Source organism: Pan troglodytes, chromosome 13 (assembly GCF_028858775.2).
Source record: "Pan troglodytes isolate AG18354 chromosome 13, NHGRI_mPanTro3-v2.0_pri, whole genome shotgun sequence".
Taxonomy (NCBI): Eukaryota; Metazoa; Chordata; class Mammalia; order Primates; family Hominidae; genus Pan; species Pan troglodytes.
Genome location: NC_072411.2, coordinates 92,549,202 through 92,563,644, shown reverse-complemented (window position 1 = coordinate 92,563,644; position 14,443 = coordinate 92,549,202). Strand labels below are relative to the sequence as shown.

The 14,443-nt window shown below is 38.2% G+C and overlaps 2 protein-coding genes across 9 annotated transcripts in view; one reads left to right on the top strand and one right to left on the bottom strand.

The window, feature by feature from the left end:
* The window catches only part of MFSD6 (major facilitator superfamily domain containing 6), a 92,746-nt gene that overhangs the window by 7,267 nt on the left and 71,036 nt on the right, over positions 1-14,443 (bottom strand). For 5 of the 7 annotated variants that reach the window (XM_016950205.3, XM_016950206.4, XM_063791381.1 and 2 more), the window contains 3 exons: positions 11,210-11,371; positions 10,161-10,259; positions 2,309-2,589 (listed from right to left, as the gene is read on the bottom strand). In XM_016950205.3, coding sequence (XP_016805694.1) covers positions 2,309-2,589; positions 10,161-10,259; positions 11,210-11,371 — 542 coding nt within the window. Of the gene's footprint in view, positions 1-124; positions 150-2,308; positions 2,590-10,160; positions 10,260-11,209; positions 11,372-14,443 lie in introns of all 7 variants that reach the window. The other 2 variants (XM_054680027.2, XM_016950207.4) reach the window with 1 other exon arrangement.
* NEMP2 (nuclear envelope integral membrane protein 2) overlaps positions 1-14,443 on the top strand; it is an 89,597-nt gene that overhangs the window by 34,828 nt on the left and 40,326 nt on the right. Inside the window, exon 9 of one of the 2 annotated variants that reach the window (XM_009443885.5) lies at positions 9,181-10,260. The exons of the other annotated variant lie outside the window; for it this stretch is intronic. Within the exon in view, the coding sequence (XP_009442160.1) occupies positions 9,181-9,199 (19 nt within the window). The 3' untranslated portion in view covers positions 9,200-10,260. Of the gene's footprint in view, positions 1-9,180; positions 10,261-14,443 lie in introns of those variants that run through there. 2 annotated transcript variants of the gene reach the window in all.

The window sequence follows — 14,443 nt, the reverse complement described above, 5'->3', positions numbered from 1 at the left end:
GTGATAGCAAATAAATCCAACTTTTTATATATGCTTTCAAGTAAGATAGGAAACATGGGGAGATCATCCGGAAGTGCCCATTTCAGGGACCAAGTAATAGAGGAATAAGGATAGAATGTCTTACCTTTCATCTCCTTTCCTATGTGCAACTGCCAGAGCCGCATGAAAAACACAAACACTATAAGCAGACGTGTCTTGTGGAAAAAGGAACATTACTACCAAAATGTCTGTTAGTACTTGGTAAACAGTTTACATCAGCAAATATTTACTGAGCCCCCCAAGCCATGTGGCAAGTCGCTGGGCAAGCACTATGGAATAACTGAAACTCAGGCCGCTTGCTAAGACCACAGAATCCAAGAGCCAGAAGACACTTTGTCTAATAGGAGGTAAGTAAGGGGTTCTTATCCTTGGAGGCAGAGCTGGGAAAGAATGTCCTGTAATTAAGAGTCCTGATATATATTTGGTATTTCAAAGTGTGCACCAAAAGTTAGATAAGACAGAACATCCACATAAAGAAGTGAATGTAAACAAGCACTTGTGTAACCAACTGTAAATAACCATGAGTAGAACATCACCAGCAGCAATTTCCATAAATGCCATATTGGTTGTACAAATAAAAAAAAATTTAAATGGATTCTCCCCCAAATTAGTACCCATCACTTTTTGGCTGAACACCCAAATAAAAATGTTCATTTCTGTGATTCTACAATGAAAGAAAAAGAAACTTAGTATAATGACTTCTAAGAATAACTACAGCATACCTGCCAGTTTTTATTAATCCTAACATACCAGAAAAATTTTATTTATTTGTTTATTATTGTTATTATAATTTTGAGATGGAGTCTCGCTCTGTCGCCTAGGCCGGAGTGCAGTGGCGTGACCTTGGCTCACTGCAACCTCCTCCTGCTGGGTTCAAGCAATTCTCTGCCTCAGCCTTCCATAGTAGCTGGGATTACAGGCACCCGCCACCATGCCCAGCTAATTTTTATATTTTTAGTAGAGACGGGGTTTCACCATCTTGGCCAGGCTGGTCTTGAACTCCTGACCTCGTGATCCACCCACCTCGGCCTCCCAAAGTGCTGGGATTACAGGCATAAGCCACCATGCCCAGCTCAGAAAAAAATTTATTAATCCTAACATACCAGAAAAAAAGTGCCACATCAAAAATTTTATGTGGCTTCTGTGAAAATGAGGATGAGTACACAAAGTAATGAAAATACTGCTACTCAAGCAGCAGATATTAAAATCATCCTTTCTCCTGGTTAGTCTTCTTGCTTTAAGGTATTAAAATCCTGCATACGCATCTCCCACCACAATATCTGGTTCTTGACTGAGCAGAGTAATGATGTGAGTTTATTATCTTCATAAATTAATAAATAGGATCATGCATGGACTAGCATGCATATGGTTATCAGTAAAAAACCAGATTTGGTTAAAATTTCACAAAGATTTTATGTTAGCTTACAAAGTGAGATTAATTAACAGTTCAACAAATTTTCTGAAAGGGGAATTACTCAAATGACCCTTATTTTTAAATCTTTCCCCTTTAATGTGTCCTCTGAAGCTACTCCAGACAAAGCTGACGTGACTTATCAAATAAAAGGGAGTGATTATCATGAGATGGGGGAACTGAGTCTATTTCTTTGGCTAAATTGTTTATAGAAGTTACACTCATTTTCCAAAGTCGGGATACACCTGTACAATTATCCACACTTTTATCAACATGCTTTAACTTTACTCAGGAAAGATCACTTCTCTGGGGACAAGAAAAATCACACTTTTAGACTTATTTTTCAGGTGAGGCCACCTGCATAACCATAATTCCACTGAGTTAGGTGTCCTATCAGACCCATACAGTGGTTCAGATTAATTAATTCAACAAATATTTATTGTGGTCCTATAATATAATGCCCCCACTAGAATTTTGGAATTACAGAGATTAATAAATATGGTTCCTGAAGGCATGAACCATACATTCTTTCAACTGGCAACCATCAATACTGAAATTTAAAACAAATATACAATGAAAGAATGGATTTATTTATTTTATTTCTTTCAAGAAGTGAAAGAATCATAACCTCTGAAGTTTTCCTGAACTCCATAAGGCAGAATATTCTCTCTATGGGACCTTGTATACACCCTCTTTAACTCAGTGCTCACAGAGTACTGAAATTGTTTGCATGTCGATTTCCCCCACCAGACTTTCAATAAATCTTGTTGAATGAAAAGTGAGTAATTAAAACAACTGAGCCCAGTTAAGGTATCTTGAGTGACAGGTAATATTGCTAGCCCAGCAAAGGAACTGTACCTGTAAAGGCTGTATCTCAGAAGCACGGTTGTCTCTTGTGAGTTGCATCATCTCTTTAATTTGGTAGAGTGCATAGACAAAGGTCACCCAGGGAGAAGAGCTGACTCCCCAGGCTGGTTTGTTCACATCTTCCTGTTCTTCCTGGTGCTTAGTTTTCTTGGGTGGAAGTCTGGGCTCAATGCGTGGCATGACATCTTCTGTCTGTTGCTGTACCAAGTCGATGGTTGCTATAGGAACGGGACTGGAGGGAACAGGAATTCTTTCTGCCAACATTGTCTTGTCTGGAGAGAAAAGAATGTTTAAACTATTTTTTCAGCATTTTCTACATATTTGAACAAAGGTAAAAATAAATAAATAAACCAAGAATCCCATATACCCATTCCAGAGTGCTTGGTAATATTAATAAATTGCTGGTTACCAATGACTTCATTACTTGGTGTAAGTACTGAATCAATGAACGTGATGTTTATCTTTGGGTCTCTTTATAGGCCTTAATAGACATTAGCATATATACTTAAGAAATATATTTTTCATTTAACTTAGAACATCAGTGGGGCATAGGTTATAATGAGTGTTGCCTTAGGCCCATTTACAGGATTATGATTAAAAAGACGTCAAAACAGGAAAAGCCACGTGCTAGTTATTTTTTTAAAAATGTTTTATTCCCACAGGTTTTTGGGGAACAGGTGGTATTTGGTTACATAAGTTCTCTAATGGTGATTTGTGAGATTTTGGTGCAACCATCACCCAAGCAGTATACAATGAACCCAATTTGTAGTCTTGTATCCCTCACCCCTTTCCCACCCTTTCCCCTGAGTCCCCAAAGTCCATCATATCATTCTTATGCCTTTGCATCCTCATAGCCTAGCTCCCACTTATGAGTGAGAATATACGATGTTTGGTTTTCCATTCTTGAGTTGCTTCACTTAGAATATGGTCTCCAGTTCCATCCAGGTTGCTGTGAATGCCATTAATTAATTCCTTTTTATGGCTGAGTAGTATTCCATTGTGTATGTATGTATATGTGTGTGTGTGTGTGTGTATATACACACACACACACACATATACACATATACATATATATACACACATATACATACATACACACACTACAGTTTCTTTATCCACTCATTGATTGATGGGCATTTGGGCTGGTTCCACATTTTTGCAATTGTGATGCTATAAACATGCATGTACAAGTATCTTTTTCATATAATGACTTCTTTTCCTCTGGGTAGATACCCAGTAGTGGGATTGCTGGATCAAATGGTAGTTCTACTTTTAGTTCTTAAGAAATCTCCACACTGTTTTCCATAGTGTTTGTACAGCTTACATTCCTACCAGCAGTGTAGAAGTGTTTCCTTTTCACTACATCCACACCAACATCGATTATTTTTTGATTATTTGATAATGGCCATTCTTGTGGGAGTAAGGTGGTATCACATTGTGGTTTTGATTTGCATTTCCCTGATCACTAGTGATGTTGACCATTGTTTCATGTTTGTTGGCCATTTGTGTATCTTTGCTTGAGAATTGTTTATGCATGTCCTTAGTCCACTCTTTGGTGTGTTTTTTTTTCTTGCTAATTTGTTTGAGTTCGTCATAGATTCTGGATATTAGTCCTTTGTCGGATATATAGACTGAAGATTTTCTCCCACTCTGTGGGTTGTCTATTTACTCTGCTGACTGTTCCTTTTGCTGTGCAAAAGCTCTTTAGTTTAATTAAGTCCCATCTATTTATCTTTGTTTTTGTTGCATTTGCTTTTGGGTTCTTGGTCACGAAATCTCTGCCTAAGCCAATGTCTAGAAGGGTTTTTCTGATGTTATCTTCTAGAATTTTAAGTTTCAGGTCTTAGATTTAAGTCCTTGATCCATCTTGAGTTGATTTTTTTATAAGGTGAGAAATGAGGATCTAGTTTCATTCTCCTACATGTGGCTTGCCAATTATCCCAGCACCATTTGTTGAATAGAGTATCCTTTCCCCCTTTATGTTTCTGTTTGCTTTGTCAAATATCAGTTGGCTGTATTTGGCGTTATTTATGGGTTCTCTATTCTGTTTCATTGGTCCATGGGCCAGTTTTTATAACAGTACCATGCTGTTTTGGTGACTATGGCCTTATAGTATAGTTTGAAATCAGGTAGTGTGATGCCTCCAGATTTGTTCTTTTTGCTTAGTCTCACTTTGGCTATGCAGGCTCTTTTTTGGCTCCATATGAAATTTAGGATTGTTTTTTCTAGTTCTGTGAAGAATGATGGTGGTATTTGATGGGAATTGCATTGAATTTGTAGATTGCTTTTAGCAGTATGGTCATTTTCACAATATTGATTCTACCCATCCATGAGCATGGGATGTATTTCCATTTGTGTATGTCATGTATGATTTCTTTCAGCAGTGTTTTGTAGTTTTCCTTGTAGAGGTCTTTCAGCTCCTTGGTTAGGTGTATTCCTAAATACTTTATTTTTTGCAGCTATTATAAAAGGTGTTGGGTTCTTGATTTGATTCTCATCTTGGTCACTGTTGGTGTACAGCAGAGCTACTGATTTGTGTACATTAATTTTGTATCCTGAAACTTTGCTGAATTCATTTATCAGTTCTAAGAGCTTTTAGGAGGAGTCTTTAGGGTTTTCTAGGTATACAATCTTATCATCAGCAAACAGCGACAGTTTGACTTCCTCTTTACCTATTTGGATGCCCTTTATTTCCTTCTCTTGTCTGACTGCTCTGGCTAGGACTTCCAGTACTATGTTGAATAGAAGTGGTGAGAGTGGGCATCCTTGTCTTGTTCCAATTTTCAGAGGGAATGCTTCCAACTTCTCCCTGTTCAGTATTATGTTGGCTGTGGGTTTATCACAAATGGCTTTTATGTCACTGTGTTATGTCTCTTGTATGCTGATTTTGCTAAGGGTTTTAATCATAAAGGGATGCTGGATTTCATCAAATGCTTTTTCTGTGTCTACTGAGATGATCATGTGATTTTTGTTTTTAATTCTGTTTATGTGGTGAAAGACATTTATTGGCTTGCATATGTTAAACCATTCCTGCATCCCTGGTATGAAACCCAGTTGATCATGGTGGATTATCTTTTTGACATGCTGTTGGATTCGATTAGCTAGTATTTTGTTAAGGATTTTTGCATTGATGTTCATCAGGGATATTGGTCTGTAGTTTTCTTTTTTTGTTATGTCCTTTCCTGGTTTTGTTATTAGGGTGATACTGGCTTCATAGAATGTTTTAGGGAGGATTCCCTCTTTCTCTGTCTTGTGGAATAGTGTCAATAGGATTGGTACCAATTCTTCTTTGAATGCCTGATAGAATTCAGCTGTGACTCCATCTGGTCCTGGACTTTTTTTGTTGGCAATTTTTTTATTACTGTTTCAGTCTCACTACTTAGTTGTCTGTTCAGGGTTTCTAATTCTTCCTGATTTAAGCTAGGAGGGTTGTGTCTTTCAAGGAATTTATCTCCTCTGCGTTTTCCAGTTTATGCATGTAAAGGTGTTAATAGTAGCCTTGAATGATCTTTTGTATTTCTGTGGTGTCAGTTGTAATATTTCCTGTTTTGTTTCTAATTAAGCTTATTTGGATTTTCTCTTTTCTTTTCTTGGTTAATCTTGTTAATGATATATCAATTTTATTTATCTTTTCAAACAACCAGCTTTTTGTTTCATTTATTTTTTGTATTTTTTTTCCTTCAATTTCATTTAGTTATTCTCTCATCTTGGTTATTTCCTTTCTTCTGCTGGGTTTGGTTTGTTCTTGTTTCTCTAGTTCCTTGAGGTGTGACCTTAGATTGTCTATTTGTGTTCTTTCATACTTTTTGATGTAGGCATTTAGGCTATGACCTTTCCCCTTAGCATTGCCTTTGCTGTATCCCAGAGGTTTTGATAGGTTGTGTCACTATTATTGTTCAGTTCAATTTTAAATTTCCATCTTGATTTTGCTGTTGACCCAATGATAATTCAGGAGGTTATTTAATTTCCATTTATTTGCATGGTTTTGAAGGTTCCTTTTGGAGTTGATTTCCAGTTTTATTCCACTGTGGTCTGAGAGAGTACTTGATATAATTCCAATTTTCTTAAATTTATTGAGACTTGTTTTGTGGCCTATCATATAGTCTATCTTGGAGAAAGTTCCATGCACTGATGAATATTCTGCAGTTGTTGGGTAGAATGTTCTGTAAATATCTGTTAAGTTCATTTGTTCCAGGGTATAGTTTAAATCCATTGTTTCTTTGTTGACTTTGTCTTGATGACCTGTCTAGTGCTGTCAGTGGAGTACTGACGTCTCCCACTATTATTGTGTTGCTGTATATCTCATTACTTAGGTCTGGTAGTGATTGTTTTATAAATTTGGGAGCTCCAGTGTTAGGTGTATGTATATTGAAGATTGTGAAATTTTCCTGTTGGGCAAGGCCTTTTATCATTATATAATGTCACCCTTTGTCTTTTTTAACTGCTGTTGCTTTAATGTTTGCTTTGTCTGATGTAAGAATAGCTACTTCTGCTTGCTTTTGGTGTCCATTTGCATGGAATGTCTTTTTCCACCCCTTTACCTTAAATTTATGTGAGTTCCTATGTGTTAGGCGAGTCTCTTGAAGGCAGCAGATACTTGGTTGGTGAATTCTTATCCATTCTGCAATTCTGTATCTTTTAAGTGGAGCATTTAGGCCATTTACATTCAATGTTAGTATTGAAATGTGAGGTACTATTCCAATCATTGTGTTATTTGTTGCCTATATACCTTTTTTTTAAATTGTATTTTGTTTTATAGGTCCTGTGAGATTTATGCTTTAAAGAGGTTCTGTTTCGATGTGTTTCCAGGATTTGTTTCAAGATTTAGAGCTCCTTTTAGCTCTTGTAGTGCTGGCTTGGTGGTGAGTGGCAAATTCTTGTAGTTCTGGCTTGGTAGTTCTTGGAGTGCTGGCTTGGTAGTTCTTGGAGTGCTGGCTTGGTAGTGGCGAATTCTCTCAGCATTTGTTTGTCTGAAAAAGACTGTATCTTTCCTTTATTTATGAAGCTTAGTTTCACTGGATACAAAATTCTTGGCTGGTAATTGTTTTGTTTTGTTAGCATTGCCTTTGCTGTATCCCAGAGGTTTTGATAGGTTGTGTCACTATTATTGTTCAGTTCAATTTTAAATTTCCATCTTGATTTTGCTGTTGACCCAATGATAATTCAGGAGGTTATTTAATTTCCATTTATTTATGGAAATTAATTATGAGGCTGAACATAGGGCCTCAATCCCTTCTAGCTTGTAGGGTTTCTGCTGAGAAATCTGCTGTTAATCTGAGAGGTTTTCCTTTATAGGTTATCTGGTGCTTTTGCCTCACAGCTCTTAAGTTCTTTCCTTCCTCTTGACTTTAGATAAGCCTGATGACAATGTGCCTAGGCAATGATCTCTTTGCAATGAATTTCCCAGGTGTTCTTTGGGATTCTTGTATTTGGATGTTTAGGTCTCTAGCAAGTTTTCCTTGATTATTTCATCAAATGTGTTTTCCATACTTTCAGATGTATCTTCTTCCTCAGGAACTCCAATTATTCTTAGGTTTATTTAACATAATCCTAAACTTCTTGGAGGCTTTGTTCATTTTTTAAAATTCTTTTTTCTTTGTCTTCGTTGGATTAATTCAAAAACCTTGTCTTTGGGCTCTGAAGTTCTTTCTTCTGCTTCTTCGATTCTGTTGCTGAGACTTTCCAGAACATTTTGCATTTCTGTAAGTGTGTCCTTTATTTCCTGAAGTTGTAATTGTTTTTTATTTATGCTATCTATCTCATTGAAGATTTCTCCCCTCACTTCTTGTATCATTTTTTTGATTTCCTTAAATTGGACTTCACCTTTCTCTAGTGCCTCCTTGATTAACTTAATAATGGACCTTCTGAATTCTTTTTCAGGGAAGTCAGAGATTTCTTCTTGGTTTGGATCTATTGCTGGTGCTAGTGTGATTTTGTTGGGGCAGGTTAAAGAACCTTGTTTTGTCATATTACCAGAATTGTTGTTCTGGTTCCTTCTCATTTGGGTAGGCTATGGCAGAGGGAAGGGCTGGCACTCAAGGCTGCTGTTCAATTCTTTTGTCCCACAGGGTGTTCCCTTGATGTAATACTCTCCCTGTTTTCTGAGGGATGTGGCTTCCTGACAGCCAAGCTGTAGTGATTGTCATTTCTCTTCTGGATCTAGCCACCCAGCAGGGCTACCAGGCTCCAGGCTGGTACTGGGGTTGTCTGCATAGAGTCCTGTGATGTGAACCATCTGTAGGTCTCTCAGCTGGATACCAGCCCAATATTTGGCCTGTCTCCCAGGTCCTCCAGGAGCAATATGCTTCCTTCAGAGGGTCTGTGTATTCTCTCAGCTTTCCTGGTATATTCCTGCAGTAGTTCTGGAGCAAAAGCATGATGCAAGTCTCCACATGCTACTCGGTCCACCTGAGTGGGAGGTGCAACCTAATCCTGCCTCCTATCTGCCATTTTCCCAATAACAGTCTCTCCAGAACACAAGTATTTTAAAAACTAACCCAGTACCATATTCTCACTAATCAAAGATGAGTTAAAATTTGATTGCTTATTTTTATGTTTCTTACATTGAATGTTTAATTAATGATTTTAAATTTTTTTGTGATTAATAGCAAAGATATTCAAGTCCATACATTTTTCTCAAAATACAACTTTAACTACATCTTATAACTTTGGGAGAGCCATGATAGCTATTTTTATTGGTCTTTTACATGAGGCATGGACTGAGGCTGTGTAAGAGAGAGAATCCATTTAGGATTATAAAAGAACAAAAGTAAGAAAAAACAGTATTGGTCTTTCTGAGTAACTCATTGAGATTAAAATCTGTCTCTGAGGCTTCTGTAACAAGTAAGTTTTTCTCTTCACAGAAGCATTTCAGGGGCCTGAGGCTAATGCTCCGCAAAGGATAGGACACCCAAAGAAGATGAGCTCTGTTCTGGGACCAAAAAACTGAGCAAAAATATTTTCATCCTCCTGGTTGACCTTTTTCATAAAAAGTTGAGTCAGCTCATTCTCATCTACATATTAATATTTGATATAACCTCCTTTTTGTAGAACAATCTTAATAAAGGCATCCCTGGTTCAGAGAAAACTTCAGATTTCAGGTCTTGACATTTTTGTCTTTGTTTTTTGTCTTTTTTTTTTGAGAGGGAGTCTTGCTCGTTCCCCCAGGCCAGACTGCAGTGGTGCTATCTCAGCTCACTGCAAGCTCCGCCTCCTGGGTTCACGCCATTCTCCTGCCTCAGCCTCCTGAGTAGCTGGGATTACAGGCGCCCACCACCGTGCCCGGCTAATTTTTTATATTTTTAGTAGAGATGGGGTTTCACCGTGTTAGCCAAGATGGTCTTGATCTCCTAACCTCGTGATCCACCCGCCTCAGCCTCCCAAAGTGTTGGGATTACAGGCGTGAGCCACTGCACCCGGCCATTGTTTTTTTTTTTTTTTAACAAATGAAGGTAAGTCATAGAGAAGATTACCACTCACTCCCTATCCCTAGTAGCAAAACGACTGTATAGCCTTATATGTATTTGACTTAAATTTGAAAAACCTTTAGAATACCAGAGAAATTGAAAACTAATACTTCCCTAGTACCTTGTATTATAAAAGAAAACAAACAAACAAACAAAAAACAAGAAAACCCCAAGCTACTTAAAACAATATTTTTTCTGCATAGTAGGTGGATCTCTTTAACAATAGTCCACATGAATTCATCGATACGCCACTCAGAAAATTGAGCCAAACAGACCTGTTGTATACTCTGTACCACTTCTAGGCTTCTCAGGGGGCATTTGTTGACTTCCCATGGCCTGAACTGTTAGGAATATTAAGAAAGAATGGAAATGATTACCTTCTTCCTCATCTGGCACTGCCAGCCACTGGATCAGGGCAAAGAGCAGTAGGATCACCAAGCAGGCCATGCCAATTCCTCGGAAGGTTGCAGCAGCCCCTATAAAAACAAACAGCACTCTCTATAGAGTAATTCCAAGAAATGCAGATAGCGCTCATCTAAAACCGTCAGTTTTCTAAAGATCAAAGCAAAGGAAGCACAGCTTGAGACAAACCAGAGAAAAGTGGTTGGGTATTAGCTCCACATAATGGAAAAACACAGGGCTGGGTACGTGTCAAGAGACCCAGGGCTGATATTGGATCTGTCACTGATCGATTATAAAACTGCATTTATATAGGATTATCTCTCAGTGCCTTTCACCATGACTCATACAATTCAATGGTGCTCTCCTCTTCATATGAAAAGACCATTTACCCAATTATTAACTAACAGCACTATTAATCTGTAGTTGGAGCAGCAGTGCTCAAATAGTGCTATAAATGCACGCATTTCCTGGGGCCCACCTTATATATTAATAGATGACTGAGCAGTTAAGATTCCTGGAGCAGAATAATCTCATTCCTATTTCAGCTCCTATGTTTCTAATAAGGAAGATATGACAAGACAGACAGATTTTGTTACCATAAATGTAGTAGCATTACCAAAGCCAGCATATGGTTAGATTCTTCTGGTTCAAAATCTCCTAATGGAATAACAGTGATGAATTTTATTTCCTTTAGGGTTATTATCAGCAGGTTTAAGGTACCTTATTTTAGACCAAAAGCACTCATGCTAATTCATTTGTTTGGCTCCTTTGAGGGATCTCTATAGCATCTCATTAAGCTGATTGTCAGAGGAGTGTGCACAGTTACAGGCTGGCTCAGATCAGCTTAACAACGTAAGCACACTGCTTTACAATTATGACTACCATGAAATCTAGAAAGAGATTATGAATACTGGAATTTAGCTTTGGGCAATCTTCAGTAATAATTGGATTGTTTATTGAGGTATTGCTGGAAAAAATCATGTTTTAATAATAGAAAAGAAAAAAAGGAGAAAGCCATTCTTACCAAAATAATTGACTAACACGCCTCCGATCATGGCACCACATCCTCTTCCCAAACCCAGGTGAAGGCCCTGCAGGATGCCCTGAGCAGATGTCCTCAGCTCAGGGGGAACGGCTGCACTGAGGTAAGAAATGCATGCTGCCCAGATGGCCGCGTGTGTCACTCCTGGAGAGGAAGAAGAGCAGGAGGGATTAGTTGGTTAGCATTTCTTAGGCTACTCTGTTTTGAAATGTGAATTATTTAACTAGGCACCTATTTTTAAGATTTGTTGTGGGAAAACATACATTAAAAATTTACCATTTTCACATTTTTAAATGTACGGTTCAGTGGCACTGAGTACACTCACAGTGTTGCGCAGCTGTCACCACCATCCATCTCCAGAACTTTTTCACCACCACAAACAAAAATTCTGTACCCCTTAAACCATAACTTACACTCACCCCTTGTCCCATCCCCTGACAACCACCATTCTACTTTCTGTCTCTTGAATGTGACTCCCATTCATTTTGTTCATCTTTTCATCTGTGAATAGACATTTGTTGTTTCCTTCTGCTACTTTGATTAATGCTGCTATCAACCTGGTATGCAAGTATCTGAGTCCTTGATTTAAATTCTTTTGAGTGGCTGGGCGCGGTGGCTCACGCCTGTAATCCCAGCACTTTGGGAGGCCGAGGCGGGTGGATCACGAGGTCAGGAGATCGAGACCATCCTGGCCAACATGGTGAAACCCTGTCTCTACTAAAATACAAAAAATTAGCCTGGCGTGGTGGTGCACGCCTATAGTCCCAGCTACTCGGGAGGCTGAGGCAGTGGAATCGTTTGAACCCAGGAGGCAGAGGTTGCAGTGAGCCAAGATCACGCCACTGCACTCCCCAGCCTGGCAACAGAGCAAGATTCTGTCTCAAAAAAGAAAAAAAAATTATTTTGACTAGGTAACTAGAAATGCAGTTGTTGGATGATATGGTCACTATATGTTTAACACTTTGAGGAACTACCTTTTTTCCAAAGTAGCTGTACCATTTTACATTCCCACCTGAAATGTATGAGAGATCCAATTTCTCCACCTCCTTGCCAGAACTTATATATATCTTTTTAAAATGGCAATCATAATGAATGTGAAGCAGTTTCTCATGTTGTTGATTTGCTTTCCCCTAATAGCTAGTGATGTCGAGCACCTTTTAGGTGTTTATTGGCCATCTATATCTTCTTTGAAGAAATGTTTATTCAATTCCTTTGCCCATTTTTTAATTGGGTTGGTTTTTGTTATTGAGTTGTAGGAGCTCTTTATATATTCTGGACATTCATCCATTCTAGGGCACCTACTTTGACATTAAGATTATTTCTACTTTTCCCCATTATAATTAGCATCATGGTTAACATTGCTTTTTACATACCTTAGATTATTTACATTGGCTATAATTCCACAAGTGGGGTTAATAATTCAAAGGATATAACAATTTTTATGTTTTGTTTTGTTTTGTTTTGTTTGAGATGGAGTATTGCTCTGTCACCAGGCTGGAGTGCAGTGGCACGACCTCAGCTCACTGCAACCTCTGCTTCCTGGGTTCAAGCGATCCTCCTGCTTCAGCCTCCCAAGTAGCTGGGACTACAAGCGCCCGCCACCACCCCCAGCTAATTTTTGTATTTTTAGTAGAGACAGGGTTTCACCACGTTGGCCAGGATGGTCTTGATCTCTTGACCTCGTGATCCACCTGCCTCAGCCTCTCAAAGTACTGGGATTAGTGAGCCACTGCACCCAGCCATGCTTTTTAATATATAGTTCAGTTAAAAAAAATGAGTGCAGAAACAATTTACCATGTCCCGTTACCAGTTTTATATCTTCACCATTTATGGGAATGAGAGGAAGACAGAGATAACAGGTGGAAAAATGGTCATTATTTTATTATGTAGTAACTGCATTGTCTGAATTAAAACCTTCATTAAGACACTGCTTTAAATGTAAAAACCAGATATTGTCACAACAGGTTTTATAGCTAGATGAGATTAAGAAATCATCTGGTTCCATCTAGATTATTCCCTGAGAAATAGTCTCATTTGGAGATAATATCATCAGAGACTCTTAACTCGTATTTTGGAAAATTAAACTAAAAGATCAAAATTCTTTTAAAATTTGATCTGACAGTAGTCTGCCTCTGCCAGAATGGAATAACAGGGACTAAATTTATTCTCCTTCCTCAAGTAACTAAAAAACCGGACAAAACATATGAGACAGTGGTTCCTGAGGGACATCAGCAACAAGGACAGTGATCCCTGAGAGATGGGAAGCAAATGAAAAGCTTTAGTTTACTGACTGATGAGAGTCTGAAATCTGCAGGGCAGAAAAAGAGAACTGCCAAGTTGAAGACTCTAGCCAAGAGTCTAGGGAGCCAAGGTGGCTAGAGTTCCAGGGCAGAATGCCAGAGAGGAGATAGCATCATAGGGAGAAAACTCCAGAGATCTATAGAGGGCTCCCCTAACGTATTCAGCAGAGTACTGATCAGCAAAACATGTGCAGACACTATTCAGAGTGAGGGAATGAACTACCCAAAACCATTTCAGAGAACAATACCCAGAACCCACACAAGGCGGGGAACACTTCTTCCCACCAGCCAAACTGGAACAACTCATGATTCCTAGGATTGGTAGAGTACTCAACAAGGTCTTTTGTTAGTATTATGAAATAATTAGCCGTAGGCTAAACACTGCTCTGGTCTCATCTACATAATCTTAAAAGCAAGACCCAAAGGATCACACTATTTCCAAGTAACTTAGCTGTGACCCAGAACAAAGCTCAAGAATATTTATAGGAAGACAGAAATAGCCAGCACCCAACCAGGTACCATTCACAATATCTGGCATAATAAAAAAATTATCAGGGATGATATTACTTAAGTCAGTCCATAATGGAATAAACACTGTTTTTACTGGGTACATTAGATTGTATGCCTCACAGTTGACTAAGAAACATTAAAATAACTTTCTTAGGTTTTATATATGTTTCAGTCATCATTTTAACTAGGTTTTTTTTTTTTTTTTTAACTAGTAAGATGGACTAGATGATTAGCAGTAGCATACACAGTTAATTTCCTAAGAAGTCAAATAACGTGTTTGCTTTATCTGGCAAAACAATTGCAATACCCTAGATAATGCCAGCTTTCTCAGAATTGAATAATGCCTGGATAGTCTTAATTATGAGTGTTGACACCATAGTACCTAATGGGAATAATTGTAAGTATT